Raw genomic sequence first — 16,802 nt, forward strand, 5'->3', positions numbered from 1 at the left:
ATTGGAGAAAGATGATAGTTCATGTAACAAGTTGCTAGAGGATGAATCCTGATATAATAATTTGGAGACTTTGTTTGCTTGAGTTGTTGTTATTCATTCAACTCCTGAGGTTCCCCCAAGCTTTTTGACATGTTTTATAATTTTTTTTTTCTGAAATATTAGATGCTTCAGTCTTCCAAATATCTTTATGCATTCAGTTATTTTAGATTGGCTGGGTTTTGTTATTTTCTGTCTCTCTGTAGGTTCAGTTGTTGAAACAGATAGATTCATGTTAAATAATTTCACTGTGAAATTTGTCATATTAACTGAATCTAGAAACTATTTAGAATGTTGTATACGCCTTTGTTCCGACTTGCCGCCTTGATTATTGCTGAAGAAGTATTACAGACACTGACTACTCACTCCAATTAAGAGTTTCTTGTGTATCTCTTTTTGCTTTTACATTATACAGGTTCACAGAATAAGTCCAGCATATGCCCAAGCTCTTCTGAATCATTTCTTCCTGGAATTTGCAAAGAATCTCTAAGTTCAGCTTTAGATTTACTGGCACAGAATCATGAAGGAGGAAAGAGCATAGCAGATAGTCTCCTAAGTAATTTGGTTATCATTTTCTGTGGGGTGTCTGTCATTTCAAAAGCCTATGAACAGCAAGATGAAGGATGTCAGGAAAACTGTAAGTCTTGTTTTCATATGACTTGTCTTTCAGATGTACAAGCATTCATATGTTTGCCTATCCAAAGAATTAACATTCATACTTTTATTTGCAAATGAGACCTTCTGATAGATCTCTTTCTCTTGTAGTCTTCTCTCTTGATCATGCTGCTCAGTCCTACAGCATCAGAATTATCTCTGCTTTTGACCAGCTTGTGGTTCTAACCAAGCTTTGGCTTAACAGTGTTCAAAAGTGCCCTGGATCTATAAAAGTTGATGAAGAAATAAAACAGGAAGTGAAGAATTTAGGAGGCTCTTTACAGTTACTATTGCAGGTAAAGTATATTACAGTTCATCTGTGTAGAAAAGTTCTATGAATTAATGCAATATTTACTACAGACTTGCTAAAAACACCTAAATGTCCAATGTACATAATGACAAATGGACACACTTAAAGAAGGTGAACAGAAAAGGGTGCATTTTTTCTGTCTAAATTGGTACTTCCATATGGTAGTTCAGAGTAATGCAGACCTTTCTGTGCCCAGGGCCTGACAATAGCGTAGGTTCTTAAACTTAAAAATGGAAAATAAAGCATTCAATGACAAGAGCAAATGCTAGTTTAGATTGTGAAGTGCTACTGTTAACATATTTATAAGCCAGTGGCCAGTAAACACTACTCTTGTTCATACTACAGCCTTGTGAAGAGTAATTTTTTTTTTTTAACTATACAGTATAATCATACCATTCTTCTCTGTGGCTGCAAGGTATTGTTTTTTAGCTGTGGTAGATAAACCACTGGAAGTAGGAAGATGTAAAGCTGAAAATGCCGCAAGCTATTGTATGCTATATTATAGAAATTGTGTGCTCTTTGATCAAAGATACTTTCTAGCTTCAGTGAATGATATGCCTTTATTTCTCAGGGATGTTCTTCAGATATATCCTCGATGGTAACAGAAGCATGGAGCAAAGTAAACCAAACAGTAAAACAAACAATGAAATACATAGGCTATTTGGCAGTAGTTACAAGAGCTGATATTTCATTTTCTGAAGAGAACAACATTCCTACAACAACTCTACAGGTGAAAAAAATGTTTATTAGAAATAATAATTTTAATGTTGACGTCACCTTTATTTTCAGTAACTGTACTCAGAAGCAAATTTTTACATATAAAAATCAACTGAATTAAGTATTTTCAGAGTTTATCTAATACTAATCTTTATGGTGAAAATTGATATTTGTTAATACCCTTGAATTTGGTTTTTCCTTAAAAAAGACACACTTTTAAATCTGTATAACTTTCATCTATAAAGAGAAAGAAATACTGTGCTTTTAGGATTGTATCTGCACTGAGATTGTACAAGTCTACCTATTTCACTGAAATTCAACACATTTCAGTAATCTGTGATTAAGTATCACATTGAGGTTTCAGAAATCTGAAGAAAGGTAGAAAAAGGAGGTTAAAGTGCTGACCCCCGTGGTCCAAGAAGAACACGTGACTGAATAGACCAGCACTGGACAATTGGCTCAAAATGAAAACAAGTTTCTAGCCCACTAAAAAAATCTGTTTTAGTTCAAGGCTATATCAATTAATTTAATCATTATATTTTGAACCTTTATTTTAAAAGGACTTTGTGCTTGCCATTTATGATGGAGTAGGCTCAGGGCTGGAGTTTCTCATTGATACTGTACAGGAAAAAGCAAGAATGGTGCAGAAAGAACTCATGAAAAAATATCCACAAAATGAGGTGAGATGAAAGTAAGATTAAAACCTACTACTATATCTTAGAGACACTTGATCATGTCCTGTTATTTTTTCAGCAATTCTGTCTAGGAATTTTATAGTAGGAATATGGTTATGATCAGTAACAGAAGTTTGAGATGGGTGGTAAGTGGGAATATTGACTACAGTCTTGCAGAAATTTTTAGTGTTTCGCCTTTCACCCATATGTAGACAGAACATTTAAGTGTATCTTATTTAGAACAATTTCTCTGTGCGTTGGAGGGCATTCTGTGTAAAATTTCATAGTGTAACCATGAAAGAGAGGGGGAATATGAAAACTGGCAAGAAGGAGCAAGTGGACCTTTTCTGTATACTACTGTTAAGTTTGATTTGTGAAAAGATTGAATATTTAATATGTAGTAACACTTTGAGATCCTGAAAGTTAAGTGTTACTCTATATTGGTAATTACTTCTGTTATTACTACAGTTATTGTCAGGAAGATTATTAGGAAGTTTGAAGACTTCATTTTGCCATATATTGTTCTTACAGTCCTATTCCAAATAGCATGTTATCTAAAAATTAAAATAATTCAGTGTTATCTTTTAAGAGCTAGTCTTCTCATGTGCTTAATGCTTGGGATATGCTGAAGCACTTTCATGAATTGGGCACTTAGGAGGGAAATTGGTTAACTAAAGTACCTATTTAATAGTGCAGAAGTCAGGAAAGTCCTGCTTGATTTAATGTCATTCACTGAAATCACATCTGACCTTCAAATACTTTCCAGGTTGATAAGCAGCGGAGGTATTTTAATTTTCTTTCTAATGCTTTATAGGAATGTTACAGAAAATTATTTATATTCTATTAATGAGTTGCTCCTGTTACCTTCCCAACTTAATGTCATATGAAAAGGAATTACATCAATGGGAAGATTTTATCTCTCATAGTAAGACCTCAATTTAATTATTGTCATTTTAAGAAGAGGTATTCCTACTACCTCATTATAAACAGTTCTGTGCGTACTTTTGTTTCCCCCCTCCGGTTTAGCAGTTATATCTTATTGAATTGAAGGTGTTTAGTTTTGATTTTTCTCAGTATGCTGAAATCTTTTGGGGAGGAGTTACTCTTTCATGAAACAAACATACTATTATTGGTGTGTCTCTAGTGTATTTTGACACTTAAAGCAAACCAGACCTCCTTATGTGCTGAATTCAGTAGTGGATTGTTTGGGTTTTTTTTGCCACGGGGCTTTTTTTTAAGCTGCAGACTGTAATTTTGTGTTTTTATTTTGCTTAGGTGACAAATTGTGAGAAAGTTGATACTATAGGGAGTTATGCAAAGTAGAATAAAGTATAAGGAATAAGTACCATAGTTAAAAATACTTCTGTGGCTCTACCAAAATTCCAGTAGTTAGAAATATGCCACTTTCTCAGTGGATGAGTCCTTCGACATAAAACCTGGCTGAATTCCAAGGAAATACTTTGAAAAGATTGAAATATTTTTCAGCAAGATACTAGGTGTCTATAGTGTATGTGCTTCCTCCTTTCGGTGTTGGGATATATAGGCCTGTTCTGCCACTTTTCCTACAAATAAATGTTTTGTACAGACAGCATGCAAGATCAAAGGTGGTGGTTTACCTATGCCTGAATAATCCTGTCTTCTGCCTCATGTGTGTCCATTCTTATTCTTTTTCTTCAAAGTTGAGAAATTTGCAGAACTATGGCCAACAAGAAAATCTCCCTAATGAGTCGGGATATAGAAAATACTTATTTCCAAAGAATTTGTTACTACTCAAAAATCTGTAATACGTCCTGGGATAAAAGGCTCAGATGAGCCGGAGAGGAGTGATAAATTGCTTGTCTCCAAAGCAAACACTTCTTACTACTCTGGTTGTCACTGTTGTCATTCTTAATCCTACAGATAATAGCGAAACTGTCCAAAATCTTTTATGTTCCTATCTGCTTGCTTAACTCCCAAATGCTTCATGTTTCCAGCCAAAGGAATTGAGCAGTCTGCTCTCTAGAGTGTTGTTTGCTTGCAGCAAGTTCCTACGTATCTGCAGGATTCCTGTATGTGCTTGTTGCTGGTGGAACTAATATGAAACTGGGGAGGGAACACAAGGGTGTTAATTTAAGAGATTACCCTTCCCACTTAGAATGGCAGTGATACAAAAATTACAGGACAATCTTTCTTTAGCAGATATTTAAACTTGCTCATTTGATCCTCCCATATTAAGGGGTTATTTAAAACCTTGCAGATACACTTAATGTTTTCTACCAGTTAACATTTTTATTTAAAAAAATGCATGGTATGTTGCAGAAAACATTACTTCTGTTGAGTGTTTTTCTCATTAGTATACCAGTGTTCATTGTTATCCTTCTAAAATATTAATGTACTTTTACTTTGTCTTGAATCAAGTGTACAATATAATTAAAAATTTCTTTGTAGATTCAGACTCGAATAAAGGATAATGTTGTGGCATTAGCCAGATTCCTTGAAAATAACATCTCTTATTGTAGAAAGGTAAGAGAAATGTTTCACAAAATGGGTGCTTTGAGTCTGGGGTTTAAATTTAAAAGATGTATTTAAAAAAGAGGAGGAACTGAAACCTCCTGTATATCTACAATTGCACAGTAACACTGTCTCATTGGCATTCTTGTGATTGGAATGCTAACTTATCTGGATACTGCATTTCCACTCAATTTGATTTTAATTTTACTTAAAGTATTTCTGGAGGTACTTGTATCTTACGTTCCTTCCTTTTGTACTCATCATGAACAGCCTAACCACCTGTTTTGTTTTCTTTTAAGGTGAAAGCCTCAAGTTCAGTAATGCTAGTGTAATTGTGTTAGGACTACTTCATTAGTTTATGGCCATACTTATTGGTATATTGAATTAAAAGCCAGAATAGGTGATTTAATCTATCTTTGAAGAGTCAAACCTTTTTCTGGATTTTACAGTTCCATTTGCTGCTTTTTTTTTTTTTTTTTTTTTTTTTTTTTCCTGTCAATAATCTGCACTTCTTTTTGGAACTACCTTATGTATTGTGACTTGGCATCGCTTCCATTTTGTGTTTCAGCATTGCCCTGGTTTATGTGACTGAATCCATAATAAACATGTTTAATAGGCAATATACTGTAATTTTTTTGGTTCTTTTAAAATTGCTCTTTATTAATACAGAAAAAAAGAGAATCTCAATTACCAGAAGAAGAATCTCTATATCAGCAAATAAGGAAAAGCAGTAACATAGCTGCTAAATACTTGGAATTGGAGCAGTGCCTAGCTGAAGTCTGTCAAATTGTTTCTTCTACATTACAAGGTATTTATCTGGGTTATATGTTACCTGTCTTGATAGAAATCTGTGGACTACAGGAGACCTATAAAGCAAGAGTTTCTCTTAGCAAAATGCTGCATTTAGTTCTTCTTGCTTTGTTTTTCATAGGGTCATACAGAAACACAAGCCCTCTCAGGAGCTTTGCAGAAAAGATTTGTATCATAGCCGGATATTTAAACAGCTACTTTCGTTTATTTGAATTGTCTTCTCCTGCAAGCAATCCTATCCTGGAAGCACCCATGCCTTTTCTGAACTTGGATGAATTGGACTCTCTGGTTGATTCCCTTATTATGAATTTTGAACTTGAACAAGGACAGCCAACTCTTATATCTCAGACTCTTTGTAATGAAACTGCTGAGACTCGGGGAGGACAGGTTGAAACAGGTGAAGCTGAATTTGCTTGGAGACAGAAGGGGATTCCAAAACTCACACACAAACTCCAGTCTTCACCTCCATTTCTTGCAGAACTTTCATCTGATAGGATAGAGTGGGTATAAATACTATTATCAAAAAATTCAGGGAAACTCTTTTTACAGGGAGGGAAAGCAACATATTACTAAAGTTTATTGCTAATATTATTAGTAAGTGGTAGGAAAGTAAGTGACATGATTTTATGATAAATTTCACAAGAAAAAAATGGGATTCCTTAAGGGGCTGTTGGACTTTAAAATATAGTGCCTTTTGTTTTAATAAAAGTCTATTATTACCTAAGCCTATGAGAAATAATTTACCTCAGTAAGTATAAAATCTGTTGGAGATAATATGAATGGAGAAACTAAAATCTTTTGGGCAATAACTAGGAAACACAGTAAATGCTTGGTGGGACATTCACATCTTTTCATCTTCAATCTTTGACTTAGGACTCTTGTGTAACAGTAGAAGGAGATTCCTTTGAAGGACATTTGTAACAGATTTCTGTTGCATACAGTTAGAGAGAAGTCTGCCTTCCTATCTGAGACACTTGAAAGGTAGATTATATGGGTACCAACTTTTTTGTTAGCACTGTTGCTTCATCTGCTGTGTTATGATCTGGTAGTGCTAATGTAACTGTAATGTGGGTTTTATGCCTTTTATTTTTTTATATTATCAACTTTTTTTTTTTGTAAAAAAAAAAGTAAAAGCTGTATTTGTTTCTGTAGGGAAAAACTGTGAGAGATGGTAAAAATACTTTACAATCTTATTTGATTAATGCTTTTTTGAGTGGTTTTGTAGTCCATTGAAAAATGTGGGCTTAGTGTCAATGATGGTACTCTTCAACCCAATCTGAAGTTCATGTTGAGTGTTGTTGCTAGAGAATTATTTTTTGATTGCTCAAATCACTTTCACTACTCTTCATAATGGATTAGAAGCACAGCTCTTCCTTAATGATGTGTAAGTCATCCCATGAGGTTGTAGAGAACTTTCCTAATCAACTACTTTCTTGTGCTTTTTCCTGTAGTCGTCATTTAACCTCTTACCTTTAGTCTGCTGGCTGAAGCCAGTGAAAAGTAACAGCAAGGATGAAAATGAATTTGAATTTTTATTCTTTAATATTGGGTTCTAAGAGACCTGGATCTAGCACATTTTACTGACAACAATGCTGGGAAATTAATAAGCTAAAACCTTCGGTTTTTTTCCTATATATCAAAGCTTCCAAGCCAGATATTCATAACTATCATCTTTACTTTGGATGGAAGATGCTCAACATCTTGAAAATTTCAGTTTTTGAGAACATGTCAGGCTCTTAGAACTATTTTATGTGAAAAGACTACAGTAAAGAGAGTCAATCATCCTTTTCCTGTGAAAACTTTCACACTGTAGTTACAACTGATGGTGTTTTCAGCGATTTTTGTGCTTTTCTGATTTGGAGGAAATGAGGAAAGATAATTATGCTGCCCATTAACCCACATACATTTTTTGAAAGACTAGTATACCTTAATACTTTGTCAAGAAGTGTCTTGCAGCATAGTCCTGCCATCAAAAATATTCAACAATTTGTATTGCAGCGAATAATTTCCTGCTCACATGAGGTGTGATGTTGCTTAATTGCTTTCCTACTGTAAAGGTCTTTACAAGTCTGCTCAACGGTTAACAAAGTATATTCAGTTGTTCAGATTTTTATGCTTTCAAAGTGAAGGGAAACCTGGTATGTTTCTACATCTGTAAATGTATTATTTTGTATTTGAAAGGTTTAAAACTGTAACTGATTCTTCTGAATCATGTATCTAATCATAAGCATTGTAAAGAATAGAACTAGGTCATGTAACTGATCACGAATTTTTACAATTTTAAGTGTAAATTCCCTGTCAGTTTTATTCTGTATACAGTTGGTTTTGAGACCTTCCTTTGTTACTGAGAGTACTGCTTCCTTGCTGAAAGTATTTTAGTGTAAAAATCTGAAATATTAATGAGCTACACCTTACAAGTGAAACAAAACAGAAAACTTCTTTACATTTCTTTCCTCTATTGAGACACTTAACAGCACACTTTTAGAGTTTGTGAATACTCATGAACTAATCTACACTTATTAATGTTAAAATACCCAATCCCTATCAATTTCTGCTAATAAATACAGTGGTGTTCTGTCAAGTCCCCATTGCAAAATTACATTCAAGTGTGTTACTGATGTTCTACCTGCCTAGATGATTAATCGTGTTTGCTTTTGTTCTTGTATTTAATGAAAAGCATTTCTCAGAAGATATCTTTGGTTTTTGTAGTTCTTTGTGTTATGAGAATTTTTTTTTTCCTTTCTGAAACTGAAAGACAAGCTGTTCATAAACTTGGAGCTCAAACTGACTTTCAGTTTTTAGCCTTTCTGAAACTTGGGAGAAAGAGACCATCCAAACAAATGGGTTTTGGATGGAGTTTTTAACTGAGGTATGAGATAGACAACCATAATCATACCAAATTTAGATTTTGTGGGATGAGTGAAAATGTTGCCAATAACTTCTTGCTGCTTGGTGCTTTGATTTGTTTTCTCCTCCATGCGAACCAACCATGTCTAATTAGTCAACTAATCAGTCTCTTAGTCATGTTGTTAATACTATATTCATGTTTCAGAATAATATGTTAACAAAAACTACTTCTGCTAGTGTTTTTTTCAGCTTGGTGCCCTTGTTACAGGTATACATCACTGAAGTATTTCATTCTTATGATATATATGGTGACCATACATCATCAGAGTGAGCTAGTGCTCTCATAACATACTGCATTAATACATCAGCAAGCCTAGCTGAGGGTCCAGTAATCAATTGGTGTAATACACTGTAAGGTATATTTATAACTATAGGCTAGTCTTTCTATAAATTATGAATGTCAAGGAATTGGGAACACAGGCAGAGTTTTGGTATGGATTGATCTGAATGGCATGTTATTTTACTAGTCTTTCCAAGGAGTTGAAGGCAGGTCATCAGAGGAATTGACATGGTTGAATGCAGTATCTACATCACCTGCTAGGTGTAGTGGTGAAATACAGTAGACACTGATATTGCTGAGATAACAGACTGTGCAGTATAGTTCAGGTATTTTCACTGTCTTGCATGTTTGTAGGTCTGACTGTAAAGTAAGGGTCTGAATAGCTTCTGGCAGATAGCAGTGTAATACACAGAAGAATCTTCTTGTGATAGTACCTTTGGAGGTTCTAAACCATAAACCAAAGCAGATAGCGAAACAGTGCGATTTAAGTAGAGGGTTTACTTTAGTATGTCACAAAGTTAATTACTTTTGCAGGGATATATATTGGTATTATAAATTTCTCTGCTGGGTGAATTGAGATGGGAGTGGGATCACAAGCAGTATTTATTAAAACACATTTTATTAACTGACTTTTTAAATAGAATTAAGGTGTTTACTGCCAGCAGATAACTGTTCACACAGTACATTCACTTACTCATTCACGCTTCACTTGCACCCACATACAGCAATCACTCATAGTTACAAGACTGGAGCAACAACTGGGAGCTACTGACTCTGCACTGGAGGCTCATGTTGGCTTACCCATGAGACTTTGATGTGCTACACCCCTCAGCATGCATGCGTCCTCTCTTTGGCTAGAAATAGTAGTTACTATTTCTCCATCTGCAGCCATAGGTACCAGTAGAACCCATGCACACACGTTGGCAGAGACGGGGCTTTTATGGCTTTAGCTGAAGCTTAAGTTGCTATAGTAGCTTGTCATGATTCTGCTAAGAGCACTAAATTAGGTCTTGAGAGTTTTTCTCCGGGGTTCTCAAACCTACAGTCTTCTGCTCTGTGTTGCTGTAAGAAATGTTGAGTGAGCAGTCAGGAACATGCATGGGGCAAGTGGGAAGTGTTATGAAGAAATGTTCAGAGACCTTAATGTGATGTATTGTTTACTGAAGTTATGATGACTTTACCTTCTTACATGTCTTGATGTAATACATAGTTTGTGAGTGGGGTGGTTGTGCTGCTTTTGGGTTTGGTTGGTTCCTTTAATGTCCTCTCTTATTCCCTCAGGAAAATCTTCAGTCAGGTTTTAGGTAAAAAGTAATTAGAACTTTATGTGCTTGACCCATGGATTTTATTGACTAATATAAAGGAAAAAGAGGGGGGGTGTGTGTTTTAATTTTAAATAAAAAGTGGGGAGGTATAGTATTCAGACTTCTACACCTTAATTTCATTTGAAAATGTAAAACTAAGAAAAACCTTACGAAATTCTCCTCATAATAGAAGTAATTTAAAGAACTTAATAAGAAATAGGTATTTCTTCAGTTCAATCCTTTATTTGAAAAATACATTAATAAAATTACATTAATAAAAATACATCATGATTGAGAGTATTGATCTGCGATTTCACTGCTTTTTACAACTCAGGCTCTAGTTTTATTTTGTTTAATAGTAGGAAAATAAGATTAAAACTATACCTTTTAACATCATCCAACATGAATACATAAGGTAAATTACCACACAAAAATATGATAAAAATCAGTTTTTGTTATGGAAATTAGTAAAGCCTTGGGAGTCAAACTAATGTGATTAGGCACTAAACTATTAATTTTTATCTCTAATCAGGAATAAGAAACATCTTTATTTCACATAAAGACAACAGTCCTGGGAGGAAGTATATCTTCAGAATACGAATGCTGTATTACTTGAGAATCCTACAAACAGTGTTAGCCCATCTTTATTGAGACATGTTGTATGTAAGTGCAATTTTAAAGAAAAGAACATTCTAGCTATGCTTTTTAAAGAATGTGTACCAGTATTAGAATTTAAGGTTAAGTAAACTCTTCTAGCTCTGACTCATGAGAATACTCTAGATGAAGAAAACCAACAAACTGCAGTTTAGATTTAATTTGATCCAGTAATGGCATCTGCAGGCAGAAGAAGAGACTACATCTGATTCACCTCTTGCAAGTACAAGCTTATTATTTTTGGACAGAAAATGTCTTCTCATTCTTTATATACTCTTACACACTTTATGTACTGTGATTAGATTGAGTCCTTTTGTATGTTTTGCAACTTTTCTAATTTCATGGTGAGGTAGGTTTTTGGTTTGTTTGGGGGATTTTTGTATTATTATTTTAGGACAGCATTTTAATTCCCTTCCTAGTTTTCAGGAGGATCAGAGATTGTTTATGCATATTTCCCAAGGAAGGGTTGTTTGCTTTTTTTTGAAGTCCTAATAATTTACTTTTCTATATTAAAAAAAAAATTGCCATCTTTTGTTTTCTGCTCTTTTTAGGTCTTGGGATCAATATATGTAACAAGAATTAGTTACTCTTGAATTTTTTTCCTGCCCTCTTTTTTTTTTTTTCTTCTTGTTTTAGTATGGTTTTATTCATGATAGTATTTGTTTCTAGAATAGGAGATGGTGTATATAACCTAGCCACCATTCATCTAATTTGATTGTTGCAGTGTAAACAGCACAAAACTGAAAGAGGTCTCCCGAGCTAACATTTCATCAACAGCAAGCACCATCGACAAAATAAAAAATAATATTTCAGATATCTTTCAATCTGATTTAATACTGAATGCCTCTAAAATAAGTCCAAATAAATTGTATATTGGAAAGATTAATGAAGAGTGGAGGGAAAGGAAGGAATGTATCAGAAAAACTCATGGTAGTCATTTGTAATTAAATGCCAAGCCACCCACAAACAAACAAAAGAACCAAACCACCCCCCTCCATATTCATATGGAGTTAAACTATACTTGGTGTCTTTCATGCAGATTCCTTAAGTCTAGTGCAAACATGATTAATCTTTATATAACTCTGGTAGCTTAATAACATACACTTCACTCATACTGGTATATGCTATTGTCTTAATAGGGTGGTTTGGTTTGGTGTGGTTTTTTTTTTTGTTTTTTTTTTTTTTTTTTTTTTTTTTTTTTTTGCATGTATAGTGTAGTGACAAACTTCAGAGGCTAAAAACTAAACCCAAACAAATTAACCACGGTTAGTTTATGGTAGTTAAAATATTTAAAAGTCCATGGATTTGTTCAAATGTTATTTGTACTAATTGAAATAAATGTTAAACTAAAAATATAAGTGCATTTTAACTGGTATGGCGTTGGTTCTGGTCTCTTAGCTTACCTTTTTTATTATGTATTGGTAAAAACCTTCCTTTACTGAAATATGTTAAGATGGTATGTGTGTTAATTATCTATGGTAGAAAATTACATGGCACTAGCACATTTCTACCTCTCCCCATTGTGTGATGACCACAGTGTAAAGAGATTGTTTATCTTGGAAAAAGCTATGTTACATGCTGACATATTTGTACAAATCTTGCACCCAAATGTGAAGGTACATATGTAGCTAGCTAGATATGCATATACATGTATAAGCATAGAAGATACATACAAAATAGTAATGGTGCAAGAACCAGTCATAGATAGGAAATAAAACTTACTTCCCCAAAGCCAAAGAATAGTTTTTATTATTTTGAGCTCCCGAAAAGGAAACAGGATGGATAAAGTTCTGTACATCTTTGCTGTGGTGATACTTTCCTTATACCTTTGTATCAGCTAGTCGAGTCAATGAATTTGGCTACATTCTAACAATTTGTTCAGGCTGTGGTATAGAGTTTTAGAGAATGTTTTGAGTTTTTACTTTGATCGTGTGCATTCATTTACATGAACGTTTTTCCAGTCTTCTATTAAAGTCTACTGCTTTTTATTTTAACCGTATTGATTCTCCTCACCCCTAGTTTTGGGAACCTGTTGTGCCCTTTTTAGACTGTAAACTACCTGTACGAGAACCAACCTGGTTTAGTGACCACTGCAATGGAAGTCTGATCCTCTGCTAAGAATATGTATCACTGCAATAACTCTTATTATAGCATATTCTTTCAAGGTTATTGGTGGCTACGGTGAATTCGAATAGTTTTCTCTATATAGCAAAATATTTATTCTGGCATTCTTCAGGTATTTAACGTCACAAAATACAGTTCTGGGATGGAATTCAGTTTTGTATTCATGAAATATAAAAGTAATACAATATTTTTAATTATGCATTTCAGTATTTTTCATAGAACCATAGAATAGTTTGGGTTGGAAGTGACCTTTAAATGTCATCCAGTCCAACGCTCCCCTACAGTGAGCAGGGACACTTTCAACTAGAGCAGGTGGCTCAGAGCCCCATCCAACCTGACCTTGAATGTTTTCAGGGATGGGGCATCCACCACCTCTCTGGGCAACTTGTTCCAGTGTCTCACCACCCTCATTGTAAAAACCATTCTTACTTATATCTATTGTAAATTTACCCTCATTTTAGTTTAAAACCCTTGTCCTGTTCCAACAGGCCCTGCTAAAAAGTCTGTCCCTATCTTTCCTGTAGTTCCCTTTAAGTACTGGAAGACCAGTATAAAGTCTACCCAGAGCCTTCCCTTCCCCAGGCTGAACAACCCCAACTCCCTCAGCCTGTCCTTACAGGGGACGTGTTTCATCCCTCTGATCTTTTTTGTGGCCTCCTCTTTGCTTCAGAAGTATTTGTCCTGTAGTTTATTCTGGAGTGTGCTGAAAGTAGGTGTCCTAAATGCTTTTTAAAAGAACATTTGACCACAGGGACCATGACAAAGTCAGATGGATAAGTGTGGAATAAAACAAATGCTGTTTTTGAACTGAGCCATTTCAACAGTAGATATCAAAGTTGATAAATAGGACGCAGTTTGTTGTTCTTCTATTTTGTCCCCTCCCCTTACAAGGAAATTCTTTCAGTTCTGCTTCTTACCCCTAAAATACCAAGCTATGTTCTTAAAAGCATTTGTTTTCTGATTTTATCTTCATTAAATATTTAAAGTTTACATCAGTGTTAATTTAGCTGGCCTGGAGTTCTTCCTTTGTAATCTTCATCCTGCTGTGCAACAGTGTATTTGTTCTAATTTTTCTGGTTATCAGAGGAGGGAATCCAGACTCCAATGTAAAAATGCTTGCAAAGTGGTATTAGGTAGCACTGTGAGGGTTGTTGTATGTAGCAAGAGTGTTAGGCAGTGGGCTAATGCAATGAGGATATCAGATAATTTATTTCCTGTTTGCTTAATACTTTTGTAAATGTGTCTCTAAACAGTCACGTTAGCCAGCTATGGCTAACACTACACAGCTGAACCCATGCTGTTCTCTCTGCTGCTGCTATCATGAGAGGGTTTCTGACTTCTGGGATTATGCCAAATAGACTGCAGGGAGTTGGCTCTAGCTTCAGTGTGGTCTGACGGATCCATACAGAGTGCTCTAGACATAGCTTTAGTTAGATTGTGGAACCCTAAAATGACTGCTTCAGGAGATAGCTGGGATACTTCCATGCTGAGTTCCACCAAAAATTAAATAAAACTCCTACTGCCAGGGCTGTTTGAGTAATTTTCCATCTGAACCCATTTGTCACTTATGAACACTTCTTTCATGTTTCTCTTAGCTGTTTGAATTCTGCCACTTGCCAACACAGTTCCTGAACATCATTCTCAGAAAAAGATGGATGGTAACAAAAATGTCTAGACTTCTATTTTTTTTTTTTTGCCTCTTATTTTATAAAAGTTTGCTGGCTATACTATGCATTTCCTGAAATGAGTACTTTCAAGAAGATGGATATTTGATATGGTGATTTTTTTTTTATTTCCCCTCTAGTAAGATGTGGTGGAAAAGCTTGGTCAAATATTAAAGCCATTTATTAGAGGACTGTTACTAGAAGATTGTATCAGCTGTGTGTATTCCACGTCGCATTTTACTTCAGCACTTCGTAGTATTCCTATTGCTGCCACTAGATGGAAGTGTTTCACAAGGTTGTACCAGTTAATAGCCTCTTACGCAGCACCTCCGAACTAGGCATGAAAGGAATCTCACCACCTAAAAGTTAACACTCATACCAATACTCGTAAAAAATTAGTTTCTGTAGAAAAATCTGTTTGGGTAGTGTACAGTTTATAGAATAAATTTTCTGTTATATGTTCCCTTAAGTAATTATATGACAACCATATTATAGTTGTAATGATGAAGATAAGTGTTATTATATGCAAAAATATGTACTAACCTAGACTTATTTTTCACATTATTAGTTTAGCATTTTCAGCATATTAAAGTTACTACTAACAAAAAAAGCATGTCATTTTGCTTGTGTAAAATACAGTTCAATAACCATTTTTATCAATATTAGAAATATATTTCTAAAGTAGTGGGCCTAACTATACAAGCAATTTTAAGGAATAGCTTTTTCTCTGATGTTCATATGAATAACACAGAAAAAATAACTTTATTAGCTCAGATTTAATATTGGGTAATGTAAAGCTAGGGGAGATGATGGCCCAGTGAGGCAAATCTTATCCCTGTTAACTTCAAGTTCATTCTTCAGCCACTTCTTAATCACCAAAATGCTTACAAATGTTTTAATCTTAATCACCAAAATGCTTACAAATGCTTACAAACTAATGTTTTGCTGCACAGGGGCTTGAATAGCTCCTCATTCCTCTTTGTCTCTTCCACAAGTCACATAGTGGGTTGAGGATGAAATTCAGAAAGGAACTAGGAAGTTCTGGTGTTTCCTATCGTCACTGGTAGGTAAGAAATAGTTTACAATCTTTTCTTCTTTAACAGGTTAACTTTGTAAATAGAAGTTGTAGTAAATGTGTTCTAATGGTGAAACTAAGGTTTATTAAGGTGTATATTTGCACTGAATAAGACAGAAGTATTACTAGGAAACCCTGTCCACATCTTTAGAGAAGCTCAGTGCTCAAGAATTAATAACTTTTTTGTTCTCTGTTTAAAGCCATCCCTGGTGTTTGTTAGCATGCCTTCTATCATAGTTTCAAGCTGTATCTAAATGTCCAAGAAGATCTGAGATAAACTATACTTGCCTTTCTCCAGCTTTGGCTATGCTTCCTGTGAAATCAGGGTTGTAAATCAGATTGGGGGGATGCTGATATTTTTTGAGAGAGAAATTCCTTGTTTAATGAACAATCTGCATTTACTCACAATCCCACTCCTCCAAAAAAAGCATAAGGATGGGCATGAAGCAATCCAATTTGTCAATTATTGTGCTTAAAAACTCAAAACATAGGTTTGGAAACTGTTTCGTTAACTATCTCTCGGTAGCATGGGATTTTTCCAGAATTATTTTGTCTGCATTTTAGTGGCACTGTAATGGTATAAAGGGGTTAACAAAACCTATGAATAGACATGAGATGAAAGCAAAGGTAATAAAGCACTCATCTCTTAAAAAAAAAAAAAAAATTAAAAAAAATCCTGTTTTCAAATAATGAGCATTATTAAATATTACGCATTTTGCAGACAGATTGGTAAGATAGGTATTGGATATATGTCCTGGTGTGTATCTATATCAAGTCTTGCACTTAAAGTTGGGGGTTGCTTTTATTTTTTTTCAATTTGTTGTTTTATTTTTAGAAAGCCAGAAGTAGGTATGTTTCTTGATGGATACAATTTAAAGAGAAGATTTCTCTTTGCAGAGTAGTAAAGGGTCATAATAGCTGCAGCTTGACCTCTCTGATTTCTGATGCTATTGAGTCATCATAAAACTATCTCCTGCTCTCCTGCTGTAGCTAGAATTGCACGAAAATCTACAGCGTTTGTCATCTAGTAGATCTCAAAGTGCTTTGCAAAGGTAGGAAACTATTTCTCATTCAACAGATGGGGGGAGAAAGTGTTCAAATAG

The 16,802-nt window shown here is 34.6% G+C and overlaps 1 protein-coding gene across 1 annotated transcript in view; it reads left to right on the top strand.

Moving 5' to 3' along the window:
* The window catches only part of KIF14 (kinesin family member 14), a 29,870-nt gene extending 21,631 nt beyond the window's left edge, over positions 1-8,239 (top strand). Inside the window, exons 23-29 of the mRNA XM_026854131.1 lie at positions 452-673; positions 802-986; positions 1,572-1,730; positions 2,278-2,397; positions 4,819-4,893; positions 5,551-5,689; positions 5,813-8,239. Coding sequence (XP_026709932.1) covers positions 452-673; positions 802-986; positions 1,572-1,730; positions 2,278-2,397; positions 4,819-4,893; positions 5,551-5,689; positions 5,813-6,201 — 1,289 coding nt within the window. The 3' untranslated portion in view covers positions 6,202-8,239. The remainder of the gene's footprint in view (positions 1-451; positions 674-801; positions 987-1,571; positions 1,731-2,277; positions 2,398-4,818; positions 4,894-5,550; positions 5,690-5,812) is intronic.
* The last annotated feature ends 8,563 nt before the right edge of the window (positions 8,240-16,802 follow it).

Source organism: Athene cunicularia, assembly GCF_003259725.1.
Source record: "Athene cunicularia isolate RWA chromosome 8 unlocalized genomic scaffold, athCun1 chr8_part1, whole genome shotgun sequence".
NCBI classification, from domain to species: Eukaryota; Metazoa; Chordata; class Aves; order Strigiformes; family Strigidae; genus Athene; species Athene cunicularia.